The following is a 17,992-nucleotide window of genomic DNA, read 5'->3' as shown; positions in this document are numbered from 1 at the left end:
GATGAAGAAATTATAGTATCTTTATACAATGGATTATTATTCACCTTAAAAAGAAAGAAATCTTGCCATTTGTCACAACACGAATAAAACTGCAAGACATTATGCTAAGTTAAAAAGGTCAGACAAAGAAAGACAAATGTTGTATGCTATCACTTATGTAAAATCTAAAATACCAAACTTAGAGAAACAGAGGGTAGAGTGGTAGTTGCCAGGGCTTGAGGGGTGAAGGAAATGGGAGATATTGGTCAAAGTTGAAGATTTTCAATTATAAGATGAATACATTCTAGATATTTAAGGTACAGTGAGGTAAGTATAGTTAATAATTACACATTATATACTGGAAATTTGCTAAATGAGTAGACCTAAAAATTCTCACACTACACATACACACACACATACACACACAAACTACTACATGGGATGAAGGATGTGTTAATTAGCACAATTGTTGAAATCATTATGCACAGTATACTTGTGACAAAATACCACTTTGTATGTCTTAGATAGAAACAATTGTTTTAATTGCCAAGCCTCAATAAAGCTAAAAATACTGCTGAAACAATTGGACATTCGTATGCAAAAAAAAATGTTAATCTAGATACAGACTACATACTATTTCCAAAGTAAATCACAGATCTAAATACAAATCATTAAGATAGAAAACATGGGAAACAATATGCATGATTTTGGGCTTGGGTGTTGAATTCAGTCAGGTATATTTTTCTCCAGCAACTAAAAGACTACTATAGTATATGTGTGTGTGTATATGTGTTTGTGTGTGTGTATATATATGTATACATGTATATATATAAGCATATGTACACACACATATACCTATGTGTATGTATATTTGTGTATACATATATTTATATACATATATTCACACACATATACATGTATATACATATATATACACACACATATATTTTAATCTCTGTGTATGGTATGCTACATTGACTGACATTTGAATGTTAAAAATAACTGGGTTATGTTTGCTGAAATTTTTAGTGTGTGTATATATATATGTATATATTTATGCTTTAAGTTCGGGGATATATGTGCGGAACGTTCACGTTTGTTACGTAGGTATACATGTGCCATGCTGGTTTGCTGCACCTATCAACTTGTCATCTACAATAATTATTTCTCCTAATGCTATTCCTCCCAATGCCTCCCACCCACTCGAAAGGCCCCAGTGTGTGATGTTCCCCTCCCTGTGCCCACATGTTCTCATTGTTAATCTCCTACTTATGAGTGAGAACATGTGGTGTTTGGTTTTCTGTTCCTGTATTAGTTTGCTGAGAATGATGGTTTCCAGCTTCATCCATGTCCCTGCAAAGGACATGAACTCATTCTTTTCTATGGCTGCATAGTATTCCATGGTGTATATGTGCCACATTTAGTTTATCCAGTCTACCATTGATGGACATTTGGATTGGTTCCAAGTCTTTGCTATTGTGAATAGTGCTGCAATAAACGTACATGTGCATGTGTCTTTACAGTAGAAAGATTTTCTGTCCTTGTGATAGTTTGCTCAGAATGATGGTTTCCAGCTTCATCCATGTCCCTACAAAGGACATGAACTCATCATTTTTTATGGCTGCATAGTATTCCATGGTGTATATGTGCCACATTTTCTTAATCCAATCTATCATTGATGGTTATTTGGGTTGGTTCCAAGTCTTTGCTATTGTGAATGGTGTTGCAATAAAAATATGTGTGCATCTGTCTTCATAGCAGCATGATTTATAATCCTTTGGGTATATACCCAGTAATGGGATTGCTGGGTCAAATGGTATTTCTGGTTCTAGATCCCTGAGGAATCACCACACTGTCTTCAACAATGGTTGAAATAGTTTACACTCAAAACATCAGTGGAAAAGCATTCCTATTTCTCCACATCCTCTCCAGCACCTGTTGCTTCCTGACTTTCTAATGATCGCCATTCTAGCTGTTGTGAGATGGTACCTCATTTTGGTTTTGATTTGCATTTCTCTGATGACCAGTGATGATGAGCATTTTTTCTTGTGACTGTTGGCTGCATAAATGTCTTCTTTTGACAGTGTTTGCTCTTGCTTGTCCAGTTCTTTTAATTGTGATGTTAGGGTATCAATAGATCTTTCCTGCTTTCTCTTGTGGTCATTTAGTGCTATAAATTTCCCTCTACACACTGCTTTGAATGTGTCTCAGAGATTCTGGTATGTTGCATCTTTGTTCTCATTGGTTTCAAAGAACATCTTTATTTCTGCCTTCATTTCGTTATGTACCCCGTAATCATTCAGGAGCAGGTTGTTCAGTTTCCATGTACTTGAACAGTTTTGAGTGAGTTTCTTAATCCTGAGTTCTAGTTTGATTGCACTGTGGTCTGAGAGACAGTATGTTATAATTTCTGTTCCTTTACACTTGCTGAGTGCTTTCCTTCCAACTATGTGGTCAATTTTGGAATAAGTGTGATATGGTGCTGAGAAGAATGTATATTCTGTTGATTTGGGGTGGGAGTTCTGTAGATGTCTATTAGGTCTGCTTGGTGCAGAGCTGAGTTGAAGTCCTAGATATCCTTGTTGACCTTCTGTCTCATTGATCTTTCTAATATTGGCAGTGGGGTGTTAAAGTCTCCCATTATTATTGTGAGAGAGTCTAAATCTCTTTGTAGGTCTCTAAGGACTTGCTTTATGAATCTAGGTGCTCCTGTATTGGGTACATATATATTTAGGATAGTTAGCTGTTCTTGTTGGATTGATCCCTTTACTATTATGTAATGGCCTTGTCTCTTTTGATCTTTGTTGGTTTAAAGTCTGTTTTATCAGAGACTAGGATTGTAACCCCTGCTTTCTTTTTTTCTTTCTTTTTTTTTTTTTTTTTTTGCTTTCCATTTGCTTGGTAGATCTTCCTCCATCCCTTTTTTTTAAGTCTATGTGTATCTCTGTATGTGAAATGGGTCTCCTGAATACAGCACACCGATAGGTCATGACTCTTTACCCAATTTGCCAGTCTGTGTCTTTTAATTGGGGCATTTAGTCCATTTATATTTAAGGTTAATATTGTTATGTGTGAATTTGATCCTGTCATTATGATTTTAGCTGATTATTTTGCTTGTTAGTTGATGCAGCTTCTTCCTAGCATCAGTAGTCTTTACAATTTGGCATGTTTTTGCAATGGCTGGAACCAGTTGTTCCTTTCTATGTTTAGTGCTTCCTTCAGGAACTCTTGTAAGGCAGGCCTGGTGATGATAAAATCTCTCAGCATTTGCTTGTCTGTAAAGAATTTTATTTCTCCTTCACTTGTGAAGCTTAGTTTGGCTGGATGTGAATTTCTGGGTTGAAAATTCTTTCCTTTAAGGATGATGAATATTGGTCCCCACTCTCTTCTGGCTTGTGGAGTTTCTTCCAAGACATCAGCTCTTAGTCTGATGGGCTTCTCTTTGCAAGTAACCCGACCTTTCTCTCTGGCTGCCCTTAACATTTTTTCCTTCATTTCAACTTCGGTGAATATGACAATTATATGTCTCGGGGTTGCTCTTCTTAAGGAGTATCTTTGTGGTGTTCTCTGTATTTCCTGAATTGGAATGTTGGCCTGCCTGGATAGGTTGGGGAAGTTCTCCTGAATAATATCCTGAAGAGTGTTTTCCAACTTGGTTCCATCCTCCCCGTCACTTTCAGGTACACCAATCAGATGTAGATTTGGTCTTTTCACATAGTCCCATATTTCTTGGAGGCTTTGTTCATTTCTTTTTACTCTTATTTCTCTAAGTTTCTCTTCTCACTTCATTTCATTGATTTGATCTTCAATCACTGATACTCTTTCTTCCACTTGATCAAATCGGCTACTGAAGCTTGTGCATGCATCATGTAGTTCTCATGCCATGGTTTTCAGCTCCATCAGGTTATTTAAGGTCTTCTCTACACTGTTTGTTCTAGTTAGCCATTTATTTAATCTTTTTTCAATGTTTTTAGCTTCCTTGCAATGGATTCGAACATCCTCCCTTTGCTAAGAGAAGTTTTTTATTACTGACTTTCTGAGGCCTACTTCTGTCAACTCATCAAAGTCATTCTCCTTCCAGCTTTGTTCCATTGCTGACGAGGAGCAGGTATACTTTGGAGGAGAAGGTGAGCTCTGGTTTTTAGGATTTTCAGCTTTTCTGCTCTGGTTTCTCCCCAATCTTTGTTGTTTTATCTATCTTTGATTTTTGATGATGGTGACCTACAGATGGGGTTTTGGTGTGGATGTCCTTTTTGTCGTTGATGATGCTATTCCTTTCTATTTGTTAGCTTTCCTTCTAACAGTCAGGTCCCTCAGCTGCAGGTATTGGGGTTTGCTGGAGGTCCACTCCAGACCCTGTTTGCCTGGGTATCACCAGCAAATATTGTAGAACAGAAAATATTGCAGAACAGCAAATATTGGAAAACAGCAAATATTGCTGCCTGATCCTTCTTCTGGAAACTTCATCTCAGCAGGGCACCTGGCTGTATGAGGTGTCAGTTGGCCCTACTGGGAGGTGTCTCCAAGTTAGGCTTCACTGGGGTCAGGGACCCACTTAAGAAGGCAGTCTGTCTGTTCTCAGAGCTCAATCACTGTGCTAGGAGAACCACTGCTCTCTTCAGAGCTGTCAGAGAGGGACGTTTAAGTCTGCAGAAGTTTCTGCTGCCTTTTGTTCAGCTATGCCCACGTACCCTGGTAATTAAAATAAAAGCTGAAAAAGGAACATCTGGAGTTGTTTCGTGGACATCATGCTTGATCTGAGAGCTGAATATTAAACATGGGAGCAGGTAGTTTTGAGAATTAAAGGGCAGTTATATGTAAAAGAAAATAATCACGGGTTCCAAATAAATGCTACCAGTGTTGTTCAGATTAGCTCTTGGAAGGACTAGTTTTACTTGTTTTCATGTTACTTGAAATTGAATTATAAATCTCTGAATATAATGGAAATGCTTTCCTAGAATTGATTCTGACTTCTTCCCACCATGAATGGATTCAATTCTCTCTCTCTCTTTCTCTCTCTCTTTCTCTTGCTCACACACACACACACACACACACACATGTGTGTGTGATACTATAGGAGAGCATCCCTTGACCTGTTTGTTATTAACTCAAGCTTGAAGGAAAACAGAAGACTGAAATTTCTTCTGTGAAAATTCTATGTAACAAGTAATAAGAATCATTAATATTCAGGGAGTAGAGACCAAGAAGTTTTAGATTTATTTTTATACATCTTATTTTCATGCCGACATTTTTTTAAAGGCAGATGGATTAAATAGGGTTCACGATAGGGAATAAAATTTATCAATCTTTCATTCCTCGAGAGAATTGGCTCATACTGTTGCCCAACTGCTGATGCTATATTTGTCTCATTAAAAATGGTTTATTTATAACTGCATGTATCGCTATACCAGCATGAGTAGGTGCATGCACATGAGAAGATTGGAAAATTAAACTCATGAGTATGTGTTCTTCTAGGTTCCTCTGAGATGCAGATAGAGAAATGGTTAGATGGAATCTAAGGAGAATATGGTAACTGAATATTTAATTCTGCATAAGGAGTTATTCTGAGCAGAAATTCTTAAAGAAAAATAATAACCCAATTGTCAGGATTTGACTTAGGATACCAGTTTCTCTTGGCCTAGTAAGCATTTTCAGCTTTTTTTTTTTTTCCTTTTCTTGTTTTTGGTGTATCTTTTCAGATTTTTGACTAAAGCAGGTATATGGTTTGACCCTGACTCAGGAAAACATATAAAGATAATGCCAAAATGGAAACAAAGAAAGCTTAAATATCAAGATATTTAGCATGTTTCTTAGATTGGTTCCTCACATTTTCTAATTCCCCATAATCCCTTCTCCATTCTGATACACTCCAGGCAATAGAATAAATGAATTTGCAACCATATTACATTTTATGCATTTTTATGTAAAGTAGATCCAGTAAACATAACAGATTAAATTAATTCCTACTAGGATGCACTGAATAGTAATTTTCTTACATTTAAGATCCAAAGGAAGAATTTTCAGCTCTGTTAAAAACGTTAGGAATGTTTCATAGAGGAGGTGATTCTTGAGCTGAAAGTTGAATGATAAATTGGTATTTGTCAGGTGGTAAGGACATGAAAATCTAAAGAAAATATTACAAAGTCTAAGAAAAGTGTACAACTCAAAAATAGTCTTTAAAATTCTAAGATACAATTTTGTCAAGAGTGAAAATAAGTATTTTAGCAATGTTAAGATAAAGTAAAAACAATTATATGCTAAGCATTTAGTCACTGAATGTAGACTGGGTTTAAATGAATAGTAGCTATCCAGTTTTATTCCAGAGAAATACGATTTTTTTTTCCACGTGCAATTGCACAAATATCTCTTTATAGGAATCCTCAATCTACTGAGCTATGTTGTCTACATGATTAATGAAGCCACATTAAATCAAAATACTTGAAGATCGTGTCCAAATCAGCTATTTTACTACTCCCTGAACTACAGTGAGTTCCCCAACCAGCTACAGTCATTCCAAAATGAAGTTATCTACTCTGTGACAGCAGAAGCAGAAAGACAAGCTGGTCTTGAGTGTATTGGAAAGGTAGAGATAGAGGTAGAGATAGATAAAGATGGTAGATAGAAATGGGTACAGATGGAGATATGAGAGAGAGAGAGAGAGAGCATGAAAAGGAGAGAAAGAAAGAGAACTTAGACCTAGACCACCAGAAGTAATAAAGTGACTCTCATAAAATGAACATTTTCCCCAATCTCAACAACCATATAAGTCACTATTCATCTTCACCTTCTTGGAAGAATGAGTGATTAAGTGGAATTAAGAGTAGTTTACCTTCCCAAATTTTTCAGCGGAAGCATTTCTTACTTTATGGATCAGAAGGAACTGGGGATAAAAGGGAGAAACTCTCTGCCAACAGCAATGTGAAGAGTGAGTTTAATTCAAAGGAACTTTAAATCTGAGATACGTATTTTTCATCCACGTTTGAAATTCCTAGCTGTAAATAAAATGTAAAACAGAGAATATTAGGAGGAGATTACCGCTTATAGTATAACATAATGTGTTTAAGCATGAATATTTTGTTAGTAGTGTAAAAACAAATATATTTTAAATGCTTATATTATTACAAGGCTTTAATGAAAAGACAATAATCAAGCACATAGAGAACATAGATCTGTCCCAGGAGGAGAGCTGTCCTTCCTGATGGCATAGGGAATGAGGAAGAGGAGTTGAGAGTTTGTATAATTGTAACTAACATTTTATGATGAAGAGAGGAGTTATAATAGACAATTTGAAGAGAGAGGTGAAGTTTAAGAGTAGAAATTCTAGGCCGGGTGTAGTGGCTCACGCCTGTAATCCCAGCACTTTGGAAGCCCAGCGAGGGCGGATCACGAGGTCAGGAGATCGAGACCATCCTGGCTAACACAGTGAAACCCCGTCTGTACTAAAAATACAAAAAAAAAAATTAGCCAGGTGTGGTGGTGGGCACCTGCAGCCCCAGCTACTCAGGAGGCTGAGGCAGGAGAATGGCATGAACCTGGGAGGCAGAGCTTGCAGTGAGCCAAGATTGGGCTACTGTACTCCAGCCTGGGCGACAGAGCAAGACTCTGTCTCAAAAAAAAAAAGACTAGAAATTCTGGAACTTAGCCAGAGAATTCAGAGCTGCATAAATTGTAGTGGCAACCTTTTCAGAATTGTAGTTTTCTCTTTATCATTGAGCTTCTCTGTCAGAAAAGCTGAATGTACTGATTGAAATGTAAGATTTTTCAGGCACAGAGGGAGCATGGTTATTGTGTCAGGTATCAAAGGAGTAACTAATGTGTTTTACCATGAACAAAAAGTAAAAGAATGTGAATCATTAAGATGAAGTACTGGCTCTGAATAAAAGAAAGAAAGAAAGAAAGAAAAAGACATGACAATATGCTGGATAGAAAAATGAGAGATTTGTCAGGATATGAAATTGTAGGTAACATGTATATATGAGTAATGTCTAATACATAATTTTCCAAGGTAAAGTGCAAGTTTATGTTGCAGTTCTGTGAAGCTAATGTGAAACATGAATGAAAGCTTTTGTTCATGGAGGGAGACATGGCTATTGTCCTCATATTAACGCATAAAGAAAAGTTGGTATATTAGTGTATCCACCAAGACATAAAAATAAGATCCAGACACAAAAATATTTGTCTCTCTTACCTTTTTGTACCCTAATTATAAAATGTGATGTGCTTTTTTATTTCTTTACTTTTTTAATTATGAAAATTTAGATGTATGTAATTTTAAAACCAGGGATCTCATTCCTCAAGTTAAATTCTACACACTGTCAGAAAAAAAAAAAATTCTAAGGAATTTGTTAGGTGACATATCAACACAGATACAAGGGGACAAAAATATTAAAATAAATGAAATGTATAGAAAAACAATGGTTTAGAAACTACATTGAGCAGTGGGTTTCTCTGGGAGAAATATAGAATAGGCTGTTTTTAGGCATTGATCAGCAGAAGGTAACTTATCTGGATGGTATTATGCAGAGGAGATTTTGCCTGATTGAATAAGCAACAATGAAAAAGTAACAAAATAATGGCTTCACATCAAGGACCTTCATAAGGGTATGGAGAGTTGATCGTGAGAATTAATGACAGATAGATACATGGTTAGAAAGATTGGCATATTCCTTAGTAAGCAAGGATAAGTGTTGAAATTAAAAAGCAAATCAAAACAAACAGACAAAAAAAACCTTTGTCTTTATGTTTCTTAAGAGACTAAGGGAGTTAGATGGCATTTTGGGCTCACTTATAATTCTGACTCCATGATGCCTCTGAAAAAAATTTGGTACAGCCTAGTGAAGGAAAAAAATCTATTGTCACCCAATATGAGTAAAAATAAATCTTCACCCTGGGTAATTTAGAGCTCTCCTGTCTTTTTGGAAAAATGGTCCTTTAATAGAACTCTCTCTAAAATACTTTGTATAAATATAAATTGGATCCACAGATGTTTACCTCTTGGTGGAATTAATAGCACACAAGGTAGCTAAGAGGTTAGATTGAAGGTTCCTATAGTGAAACATATAAAGCATTTCTAGTGTTTGAATCTTTTCCATGTAAGAGATTCTTTGACATTAGGACGGAAGAAATGCCCATCAAAGTCGACATCAGCTTTCTCTTAGTTATCAAGCAAACTTTGAAAAAAAGCTCCTTCATGTGGCTCTGTATTTTGCACAACGTGGTCACAAGCCACACTGGGGCTCTACCACAGCTAATGGAAAATATCACAGATAGTGATCAGCAAGTATGAAAAACTGGAGATGATGCAAATGACAGTTTTCCTGGAGAACAAAGCTGTTTCATCTCACACTGGAAAAAGAAAAGTATCTATGTATACCTATACATATTGTCTTGCCTTTAATTAAAATAGATTTGATGGGAAAAATTTGTCAAAAGTTGTTTCTCTCTCTCTCTCTCGCTCTGTGTGTGTGTGTGTGAGTGCGTGTGTGTGATGGGATGCTAATGGGATAGTTGTATTTAGGGAGGTAAGATTGTTTAGGAAGAACATAAAGAGCCAGGCAAAGAATAATTAGATCAGTCCAAAAAGTTCAGAAGTGGTTTCCATTCATGCACTCGGGAATATCAGAGAGCTAAACTGATAGGAAAGCTATTTACCAACGATTATATAATCATCTCAGTCCTAGATTACCCGGCAATCACCTAAACACAAGCTTAAGGCATTAGAAGGGGCAGGAGTTTAATTAATTGAATTAATTTTCTAATACAGAGATATTATTGGAGGAAACAATGTAATGTGCATAAATGCATAACTCATGTCTTTTCAAAAGGGAATCAAAAAAGAGAATAATATCAGAAAAAACTAAATTTTCTATTCAAATTTTGTACCCAGTTCAGAGCAACTTCACTCTCTTCTTCCGCAAGGTTAGATGCCCATCTTGTCATAAATACATTTTACCCTACCCATTAAACCAAAGAACAATTAGACTTTATATAAGACATACAAGTATTGCAATAAGAAATAAATATCCATGCTGCTTTCATTTTTGTGATGACTGTGTACACAAAGCTTTATAATCAATGGGCTCTCCTTTGGGTGGAACACAGTGAAGACTGACATGAGTGCAGCCTGGAGAGATCCTCTTCCAACTGATCCATTTGGATTAGCTGCATTTGCTGCCATCTTGTTTGCCTTGGGATTAACTTTAGGAAAAAATATAGCTGGTGGGATGTTGTTTTTTTATCCAGATGAAAATAATTCTCAGAAACAAAACTTCTTTTGAATCATGGATTGAGGAGAAGGCTAAAGATTGAATTCAATATTATCAACTAGAAGAAGCCTTTGTTTTTCCTTATGATATAGGAAGTAGATGGAGGTTCTTTAAACAGGTATTTATGTGGTCAGGGGTCCCTGAAGGAGATGGACTTGAGTGGCCAGTAAGAGAAGGCTGTCACCAGTACAGCTTAACAATAGAACAGTTGAAACAAAAAGCAGATAAGAGAGTCAGAGCTAATAGATTATAGTGATGCCTGCTGTCCATTGAATAAATGAACCAAAACCTTCTTCACAAGCCCTGCACTGAAGAGCCTCAAATAGAGCTACGAAAAAGGAAGTTCATTTTAGCCACAAGAGGTTTACAATATTAGTTATATGGAGACAAAATTCTTGATGACAAGAAGGTGTTTCAAGGATAAGGGGATGGTTCCCTAGAAAATGTATGGAAAAGTATGCCTGTGATGCTAAAACAGATCAAACTTCAGAAGACGAGAAGAAAAATAGATAGCTGCTGTTAAAATGAAATTATCCTTTAAGTCTGCTTTATTACTTGAAAATTGTACATGTTGCTAAAGAATTATGCAATGAGCCTACTCTGGTTAAGATGTTCTTCTCCTCAAAGGCGCCCTAGTGCAATGATTTAAATATTTTTAATACCATTTTGAAATAGAGAAGCCATTCTGCACAAGCCTTTGAATTCCTGCCCCTCTTTACTACATCTTCTTCCCCCTCAAAAGAAAAACATTTCACCCAAGTAAGTTAATGCCATTTTCTCTAGGATTTTTTTAATGCATACTCTGGTCGTCACCTGCAGATACGTTTCCCTCCTTGCCAGGAGCATCTGCATGTGGTACTTCTCTTTTCCCTCAGTTGACATTTCTTATATGGTATTCTAGATATTATAGAACCCAATTTGTCAAATTCAATATAAGCTCAAGTTTTGTTACCTGTTTTAATAGTGCACATTTTGTCAGATCAAATAAAGATCAATGGATGTTCTATATATAAAAAGGAAATATATAAAAATTGTTTATTCTTTTTAACAAATAACATCATGAATTAAATTCCATTGAACAAATACATTTATCTTTACAATGTTTTCTAGAACATTTGAAATATTGTGTTTGTTTGTTTGATGCTTTCAGATTTATTTTACTAAAGAATTTGTAATCACCTTATATATTTTTAAAAGATTACTTATTGATATATTAATATGACAAAATGTTTCAAGATAAATAAAATGTATTATGATTTAAGCTATTATTTATTGATATATTAATATGACAAAATGTTTCAAGATAAATAAAATGTATTACGATTTAAGCTATTATTCTCTTTTAGGCTATTGTTCTATCGAGTACAATTTTGTCAGTACAACATTTTCAGGTCTAAACTTTGATAAGATTTTATTCATATATCAAGTTTCAGTCATTTCCATCTGACTTGTTTACCATTTGACATATAATCAATTTTATTTTGTATTTGTTTATCTCTAAACCTATTGCAAAACCAAACTGATATTTTTCAACTGATAAATGCACAGAAATACAGACACAACATTATTATGAGGAGATCTTTGTCTATTGAATAGTGTGTGTATTGTATGCTTTTGTGTTGAAATAGAGACAAAATGGGACAGAGAAAGATTAAGAGAGAGAGGCTCTTAGGAGGTATTCCTGGATCTATTTAACCAGTACAGGAGTATGCTTGACAAAATGCCCTTAAAGCCATATTTAATTTCTGAATATATACATTTCTATAAATCTAGGCGAGAACAGATAGCAGAAGAGAGAAAACAAAAAAGCTAACTAAACCAGAAGGCTTTCTAAAGCAGCTGTAAGTCAACATGCTCAAGCTCAATGGCACAGTCTTCATGCCTTCAGTGCTGATGCTGATTGAGATCCCTGGCTTGGAGTCTGTGCAGTTCTGGATTGGAATTCCTTTCTGCGCCATGTACATCATTGCTGTATTTGGGAATTCCCTGCTCTTGGTCATCATCAAAGCTGAGCGCAGCCTTCATGAGCCCATGTATGTCTTCCTGGCAATGCTTGGAGCAACAGACATTGCTCTCAGTACCTGCATCCTACCCAAAATGCTAGGAATATTCTGGTTTCATCCGCCACAAATATACTTTGATGCCTGTCTCTTGCAGATGTGGTTCATCCACTCATTTCAGTGCATTGACTGTTATGTGGCAATCTGTGATCCTCTGAGACATGCAGTCATTTTTACCCACCAATTTCTCACTCAGATCGGGGTTGGGGTGACACTCAGAGCAGCCCTGTTTGCAGCTCCATGTGTCATTCTCCTTAAGTGTCGGCTGAAATTCTACAGGACCACTGTGGTCTTACATTCATATTGTGAGCACATGGCCATCGTGAAGCTGGCAGCAGATGATGTTTGAATCAATAAGATGGATGGCCTGTTTGTGGCTTTCAGTATACTTGGACTTGATGTAATCTTCATCACACTCTCCTACATTTGAATATTTATAACTGTTTTCAGTCTGCCTCAAAAGGAAGCGAGGTTCAAGGCCTTTAACACCTGTATTGTCCACATTTGTGTCTTCCTTGTGTTTCATCTCCTGGGTTTCTTTTCCTTCTTTACACACAGGTTTGGGTTCCATATTCCATCCTATATTCATATTCTTCTGTCCAACATTTACCTACTTGTCCCACCTTTGCTCAATCCTATTGTTTATGGAGTAAAGACCAAACAAATTCGAGATGGAGTGTCCAAGATCTTCTACTCTAAAAATCCTTCCTGATTTCTCATTTATCTCATTTTAAATAACAAAAAGTCACTTTGAAGCAGCCTCTATCTTGATGAGAATCTGTGCTTTCTTAAGTTCATTGTGTGCTGAAATAGCTTTACTTTTGCATTTGAAACAGTAAGACTTTGACTCCTACTTAAACAATTTCACTTGTTTTGGTTACAAAATTGATTGAAGCACACAGAGCTAATAACATTTAATCAATAGATGACACGAAGGCACAAATTATAAAGATCTTTTTATAATTTAATTAACTCTCAATAACAGATATTTTTAAAAAGCAACACTAAATGTTAATATTTTAATCTCTGTTTAAAAAATTTATTACATTGTCACCACTGCATAGAAAATTTAGTCTAATTATTATAATTCTAATAAATATGAACTAAATCATTTGTACTATTTTTATGATCACACTAATCTATACTAATCACTATATTAATATGCTGATGTATAAAGTTGCAGGTTTGCATTTAAGACAGTAAGCCTCGGATTTTTAGTTAAATGGATTCAGTAGTCAATAGACGTCATAAAAAAACAGAAATCATGAAGATTGTTTGTAGTCCAATTACTCAACATATTTCTTCAATTATTCAGTGTAAAAATTGTCTTTAAAATATCTCAATGAATCTTAAAATAAGCTTAAATTATCTTAATAATACCTCAATGAATCTTAAAAAACACCCCAAATTTAAGTGTTATTCTCTTAAACTATTAAGTACACGAAGTTAAAAATATTAAGTGCATGAAGTTCTTTAACACCAGAATATACATAGTGTCAAAGCTGATAATTCTAATAACAATGAACCAACTCTTCTCTTAGAATTTTGATTGTCATTATCATCATCATTACCACTCGAGTCTATTTTGTGTCTTATGATAATGTGCACACTAGAAGGTACCAAATGTTTAAATATGCATTGGAATGCATTATTACTGACTTTATATTTAGGACTGATTGTGATTTCCAGAAATCTGAGTACATATATAGTACAAATTATTCCCACTGACTCTACACCTAGTTTGTTCTATTGTTAGCATTGTACATTAGGATGGCATATTTTTTACAATTAATAAACTAATATTCATATGTTATAATTAACTAAAGTCTACAGTGTTTTTCATATATTCTTAATTTTTATCTAATTTCCCTTTTCCCCAAGGTTTTATTCAGGATGCCTCATTACATTTAGTTGTCACGTCTGCTCAGGCTCCTTTTGGCTGTGAAAATTTTTGAGACTTTCCTTAATTCTGATGGCCTTGATATTATTCAGGTATTTTGTATTATGCCCTCCTATTGGAATTTATCTGATGTCATTCTTAGAATTAGAGTTTGCTTATGTGATTTTGGAAGTAAGAGTTAAAGTGCCATTTGGATCACATTATATCAATGGTATCTATCATCAACATAATTTATCACGGTGTGTGTTGACCTTGATTACTTGGCTGAAATAATGCTTCGAGGTTTCTCCATTTTAAACTTATTTTAAAACATTCCCATACTGTACTCTTTAAAGTAACTATATGCAATCCACATTTAAGGAGTGTAGTTATATATTTCTTATTTATAAAGATGGGAATAGCTACATAATTTAATAAATAACTTAGAATTCTTCTACATGGGAGATTTTATCTTCTTTTGATTAATTTATTCAATTATTTATTTATATTAGAATGGATTTAGGGATACTTATACTATACTTTGGATTATAATCCAAAGTTGTTTTGTTACTTATTATCAAGTTATTTCAGTTTGGTCATTGGTATATTTTACATTTGGCTTCTGTTCCTCTTTAGCCTACTCATTGTGTGTGCAGGTGTGTATGTTTGTGTGTGTGTGTATGTGTGTGAATACACATATATATGTATATATATGTGTGTATATGTATATACACATATATGTGTGTGTATATGTGTATTTATAATATATATGTATGTATGTGAGTGTTTTAGCACCTCTTATATGGAACTAAAAGATGCTCCAAGATCATCTTAGGTATTTCCTGTGTCAGTATGAGAATTGTTTCTCCAAAAACTTTTATTTATTTATTGGTGAATCATAATAGGAACCAGTATTTGAGTCCCAGGTATGTTTGTTCCGACTTAAATGTCTGTCTTTCAGGTTCTCTCAGCAGGCAGAGCAAGGAATTGTATATGGGTATGCTAACTCAGGTATATACACATATGTATAAATATTCTAAATATTCTTTTATGTAACCATTCGGACCTAAATTAAGCTAATCTTGAATTCCTACTAATGTGTGCAACTTTGTTTTATTCCTACATAGATTTTTCTAGCCTCTTCTCCTTGCTTATCTATAAATTCTCACTCTAATAGTGGAAAGCCTGGCTTCAACCACCTGTCATGCATTTACTGCATTGGTAATTTCTAGAACATACGTAAAGCAGTATCAGAATTGATGATGTTTGCTTTGTGGGAAATAACTTTATCAAGTAAGTACAGTGTTTACACACTGTTCCTTTGGCCCTTATTTTTACACACCACTCATTTCCCAAGTTACTTATGTCAGTAGGTTTTCCCACAACCCCCCTCAGTGAGATTGTTTCATATATCTATTATACAGTTAGATTATTTTGTTACCATATGCATTCTTTCTATAACTCCCCTACCTTCTGATTATTTTTAATTTGCATATAATAAGGTTAACTCTATGCTGTAAAGTTCTTTTGTGTGTGTGTGTGTTTTACAAATGCATAATGCCATGGTAAGTATCACATGGTATACTTCATGATGTATGGACAAAGATAGTTGTGTTTCTTCCTTCCAAATCTGTATACCTTTTATTTCCTTTCCTTTTATTATTGCACTAGCTAGGAACCACAGTACGATGTTGATCAGGAGTGGTGAGAGGGAGAAATATTGCCTTGTTTCAGATCTTAGGGGAAAAGCATTTAGTGTTTCATCCTTTAGTGTAATGTTAACTATCAGGTTGTTCTGTAGGGTTTTTTTACAAAGTGGAAGATTTATTTGTTTATTTCTTTTCTTTTTTTTTTTTTTTAATGTTGTAACAATTTTATTTTCATTTTAAAAAAAGGAGTCTCTTGATTTAATCAGGGCCTTGGGGTCATAGGGGGATTAGTCACTGTCACAGTCATGGTGATGCCTTTATTCAGGGAAAACTTTAATATTCTTTGTCTTCTTCAAAAACAGCTGCCGGAAAACTTCAAATTAAGGAATGTTCATCTAAAACACCTTTACTGAAACTTGATTCCTTGGGCCAGAGGAAGGTCTTTACTGTAGTTGATAGTACAAGTAGACCTTCTCATGTAGTGTTTCCAGGCATCACTGCCAGACTCACTGCCACCACCAGTGTGCTTTTCTCCTCCAAAGGCACCTCCAATCTCAGCCCCACTTGTTGGAATGTTGACATTTACAATGCCACAGTCTGATCCTTTAGGTCCAAGCCAGCGGAAGATTCTGCCCAGATCTTTGGTAAAGATGCTACTTGAAAGTCCCTGTTTTACTTCATTATTCCATGCAAAGACTTCTTCTTCATTCTTGAATTTAAAGACATAGAGAATCGGGGCAAAAGTCTCTGTGTGTGCAATGGACGCATCGTGGGCAAGACCTGTCACAATTGTCGGTTCTACATAATTTCCAGGGAGATCCATAACCTTGCCCCCATAGACCACTGTACCACCTTCTTTCTTTGCTTCTTCCACTGCTCCAAGAAACATGCTCACTGCCTGCTTGGTGTGGAGTGGCCCATAGAGAACATTAGAGTCCCATGGCTTCCCAACTCGGATCTGTGCATAGGCCTTTTTAAGTCTGTTTACAACCTCATCATGGATACTTTCATGTACAAACAGTCGCCTCGCAGTGGTACACCTCTGGCCAGCAGTTCCCACCGCAGCAAAGAGAGCTGATGGAACAACTAAGCTGAGGTCTGCATCTTCAAAGGCAATAATGGCATTGTTTCCTCCAAGTTCCAACAAACTTCTCCCAAACCTCTCCTGCACCATCAGGGCCACCTGTTTTCCCACCTGAGTGCTCCCAGTGAAGGACAGCAGGTTCACTCGTTCATCTTTGGCCATTGCTGTGCCAATATCTGCTCCACCACAAGTCAAGGAACAAATCGCACCAGGCAGCTTGTTGTCCTCCAGAACCTTGGCTATTATCTTTGTGACAGCCACACTAATGAGGGAAGTGGTTGGAGCTCCTTTCCAGAGGCAGACATTTCCACAGATCATGGCAATGGCATTGTTCCAGCCATACACTGCCACAGGGAAATTGAATGCCGTGATGATTCCAACCAGGCCTACAGGATTCCACTGCTCAATCAGCGCATGGCCAGGTCTTTCAGAAGGCAAGATAGGTCCTCCAATCATCCGTGATAAACCAACAGCATAGTCACAGATATCCACATACTCCTGAACTTCACCCACACCTTCCACTAAGATTTTCCCCATCTCCAAAGACACCAAGCTTCCTAGTACTTGGATCTTCTCCCGCAAGGCATCGCCAATCTGTCTTACAATTTCTCCTCGTTTTGGAGCAGGAATATCTGCCCAGATTTTCCATGCTTCTTTTGCTTTCTTTACAGTTTCTTCATAGTCTGCCACACTGGCCTGTCGGACTCTTGCTATTGGCTCATTGTTAGCAGGGCAATAGGTCGTAATAACCTCTCCCCGGCCTCCCCAGCTTCCATTATACACGCCCTCGTTTTCCTCGCGGAGCCCCAGCTCTTTCAGCCACGCATACTGGGGTTGATTGATGAGGAGAGTGGACATGAAGGCGGCAGGCCTGCTCCAAGGTCCGGGGAGCTTGCTGGTCTTTGCAGCGTGCACACACAGCGCGCGGGGTAGGCGCCACATACTGAGCTCAGAATTCGGAAGGTTATTTGTTTATTTCATAAATGGGTGCTAGGTTTTGCAAATTCTATTGCTCCATTAATTGATATGAGCACCTATTGATGTGATGAATGACATTAATTGATTTTCAAATATTA

The 17,992-nt window shown here is 36.2% G+C and overlaps 1 protein-coding gene and 2 pseudogenes across 1 annotated transcript; 2 read left to right on the top strand and 1 right to left on the bottom strand.

Moving 5' to 3' along the window:
• The first annotated feature begins 10,215 nt into the window (after positions 1-10,215).
• On the top strand, positions 10,216-10,757 carry LOC105468633 (palmitoyltransferase ZDHHC6 pseudogene; annotated as a pseudogene).
• Positions 10,758-12,095: 1,338 nt separating this feature from the next.
• On the top strand, positions 12,096-13,016 carry LOC105468912 (olfactory receptor 52A5-like; annotated as a pseudogene).
• A 3,128-nt stretch (positions 13,017-16,144) lies between these two features.
• Positions 16,145-17,874, bottom strand: LOC105468632 (alpha-aminoadipic semialdehyde dehydrogenase). The gene has a single exon (XM_011718827.2). The coding sequence runs from the start codon at positions 17,856-17,858 to the stop codon at positions 16,239-16,241; it is 1,620 nt and encodes a 539-aa protein (XP_011717129.2). The 5' UTR covers positions 17,859-17,874; the 3' UTR covers positions 16,145-16,238.
• Between the last annotated feature and the right edge of the window lie 118 nt (positions 17,875-17,992).

The sequence above is a fragment of the Macaca nemestrina genome, chromosome 12, assembly GCF_043159975.1.
Source record: "Macaca nemestrina isolate mMacNem1 chromosome 12, mMacNem.hap1, whole genome shotgun sequence".
NCBI lineage: Eukaryota > Metazoa > Chordata > Mammalia > Primates > Cercopithecidae > Macaca > Macaca nemestrina.
The sequence above is the reverse complement of the archived record's forward strand: the minus strand, read 5'-3'. Positions and strand labels throughout refer to the sequence as shown.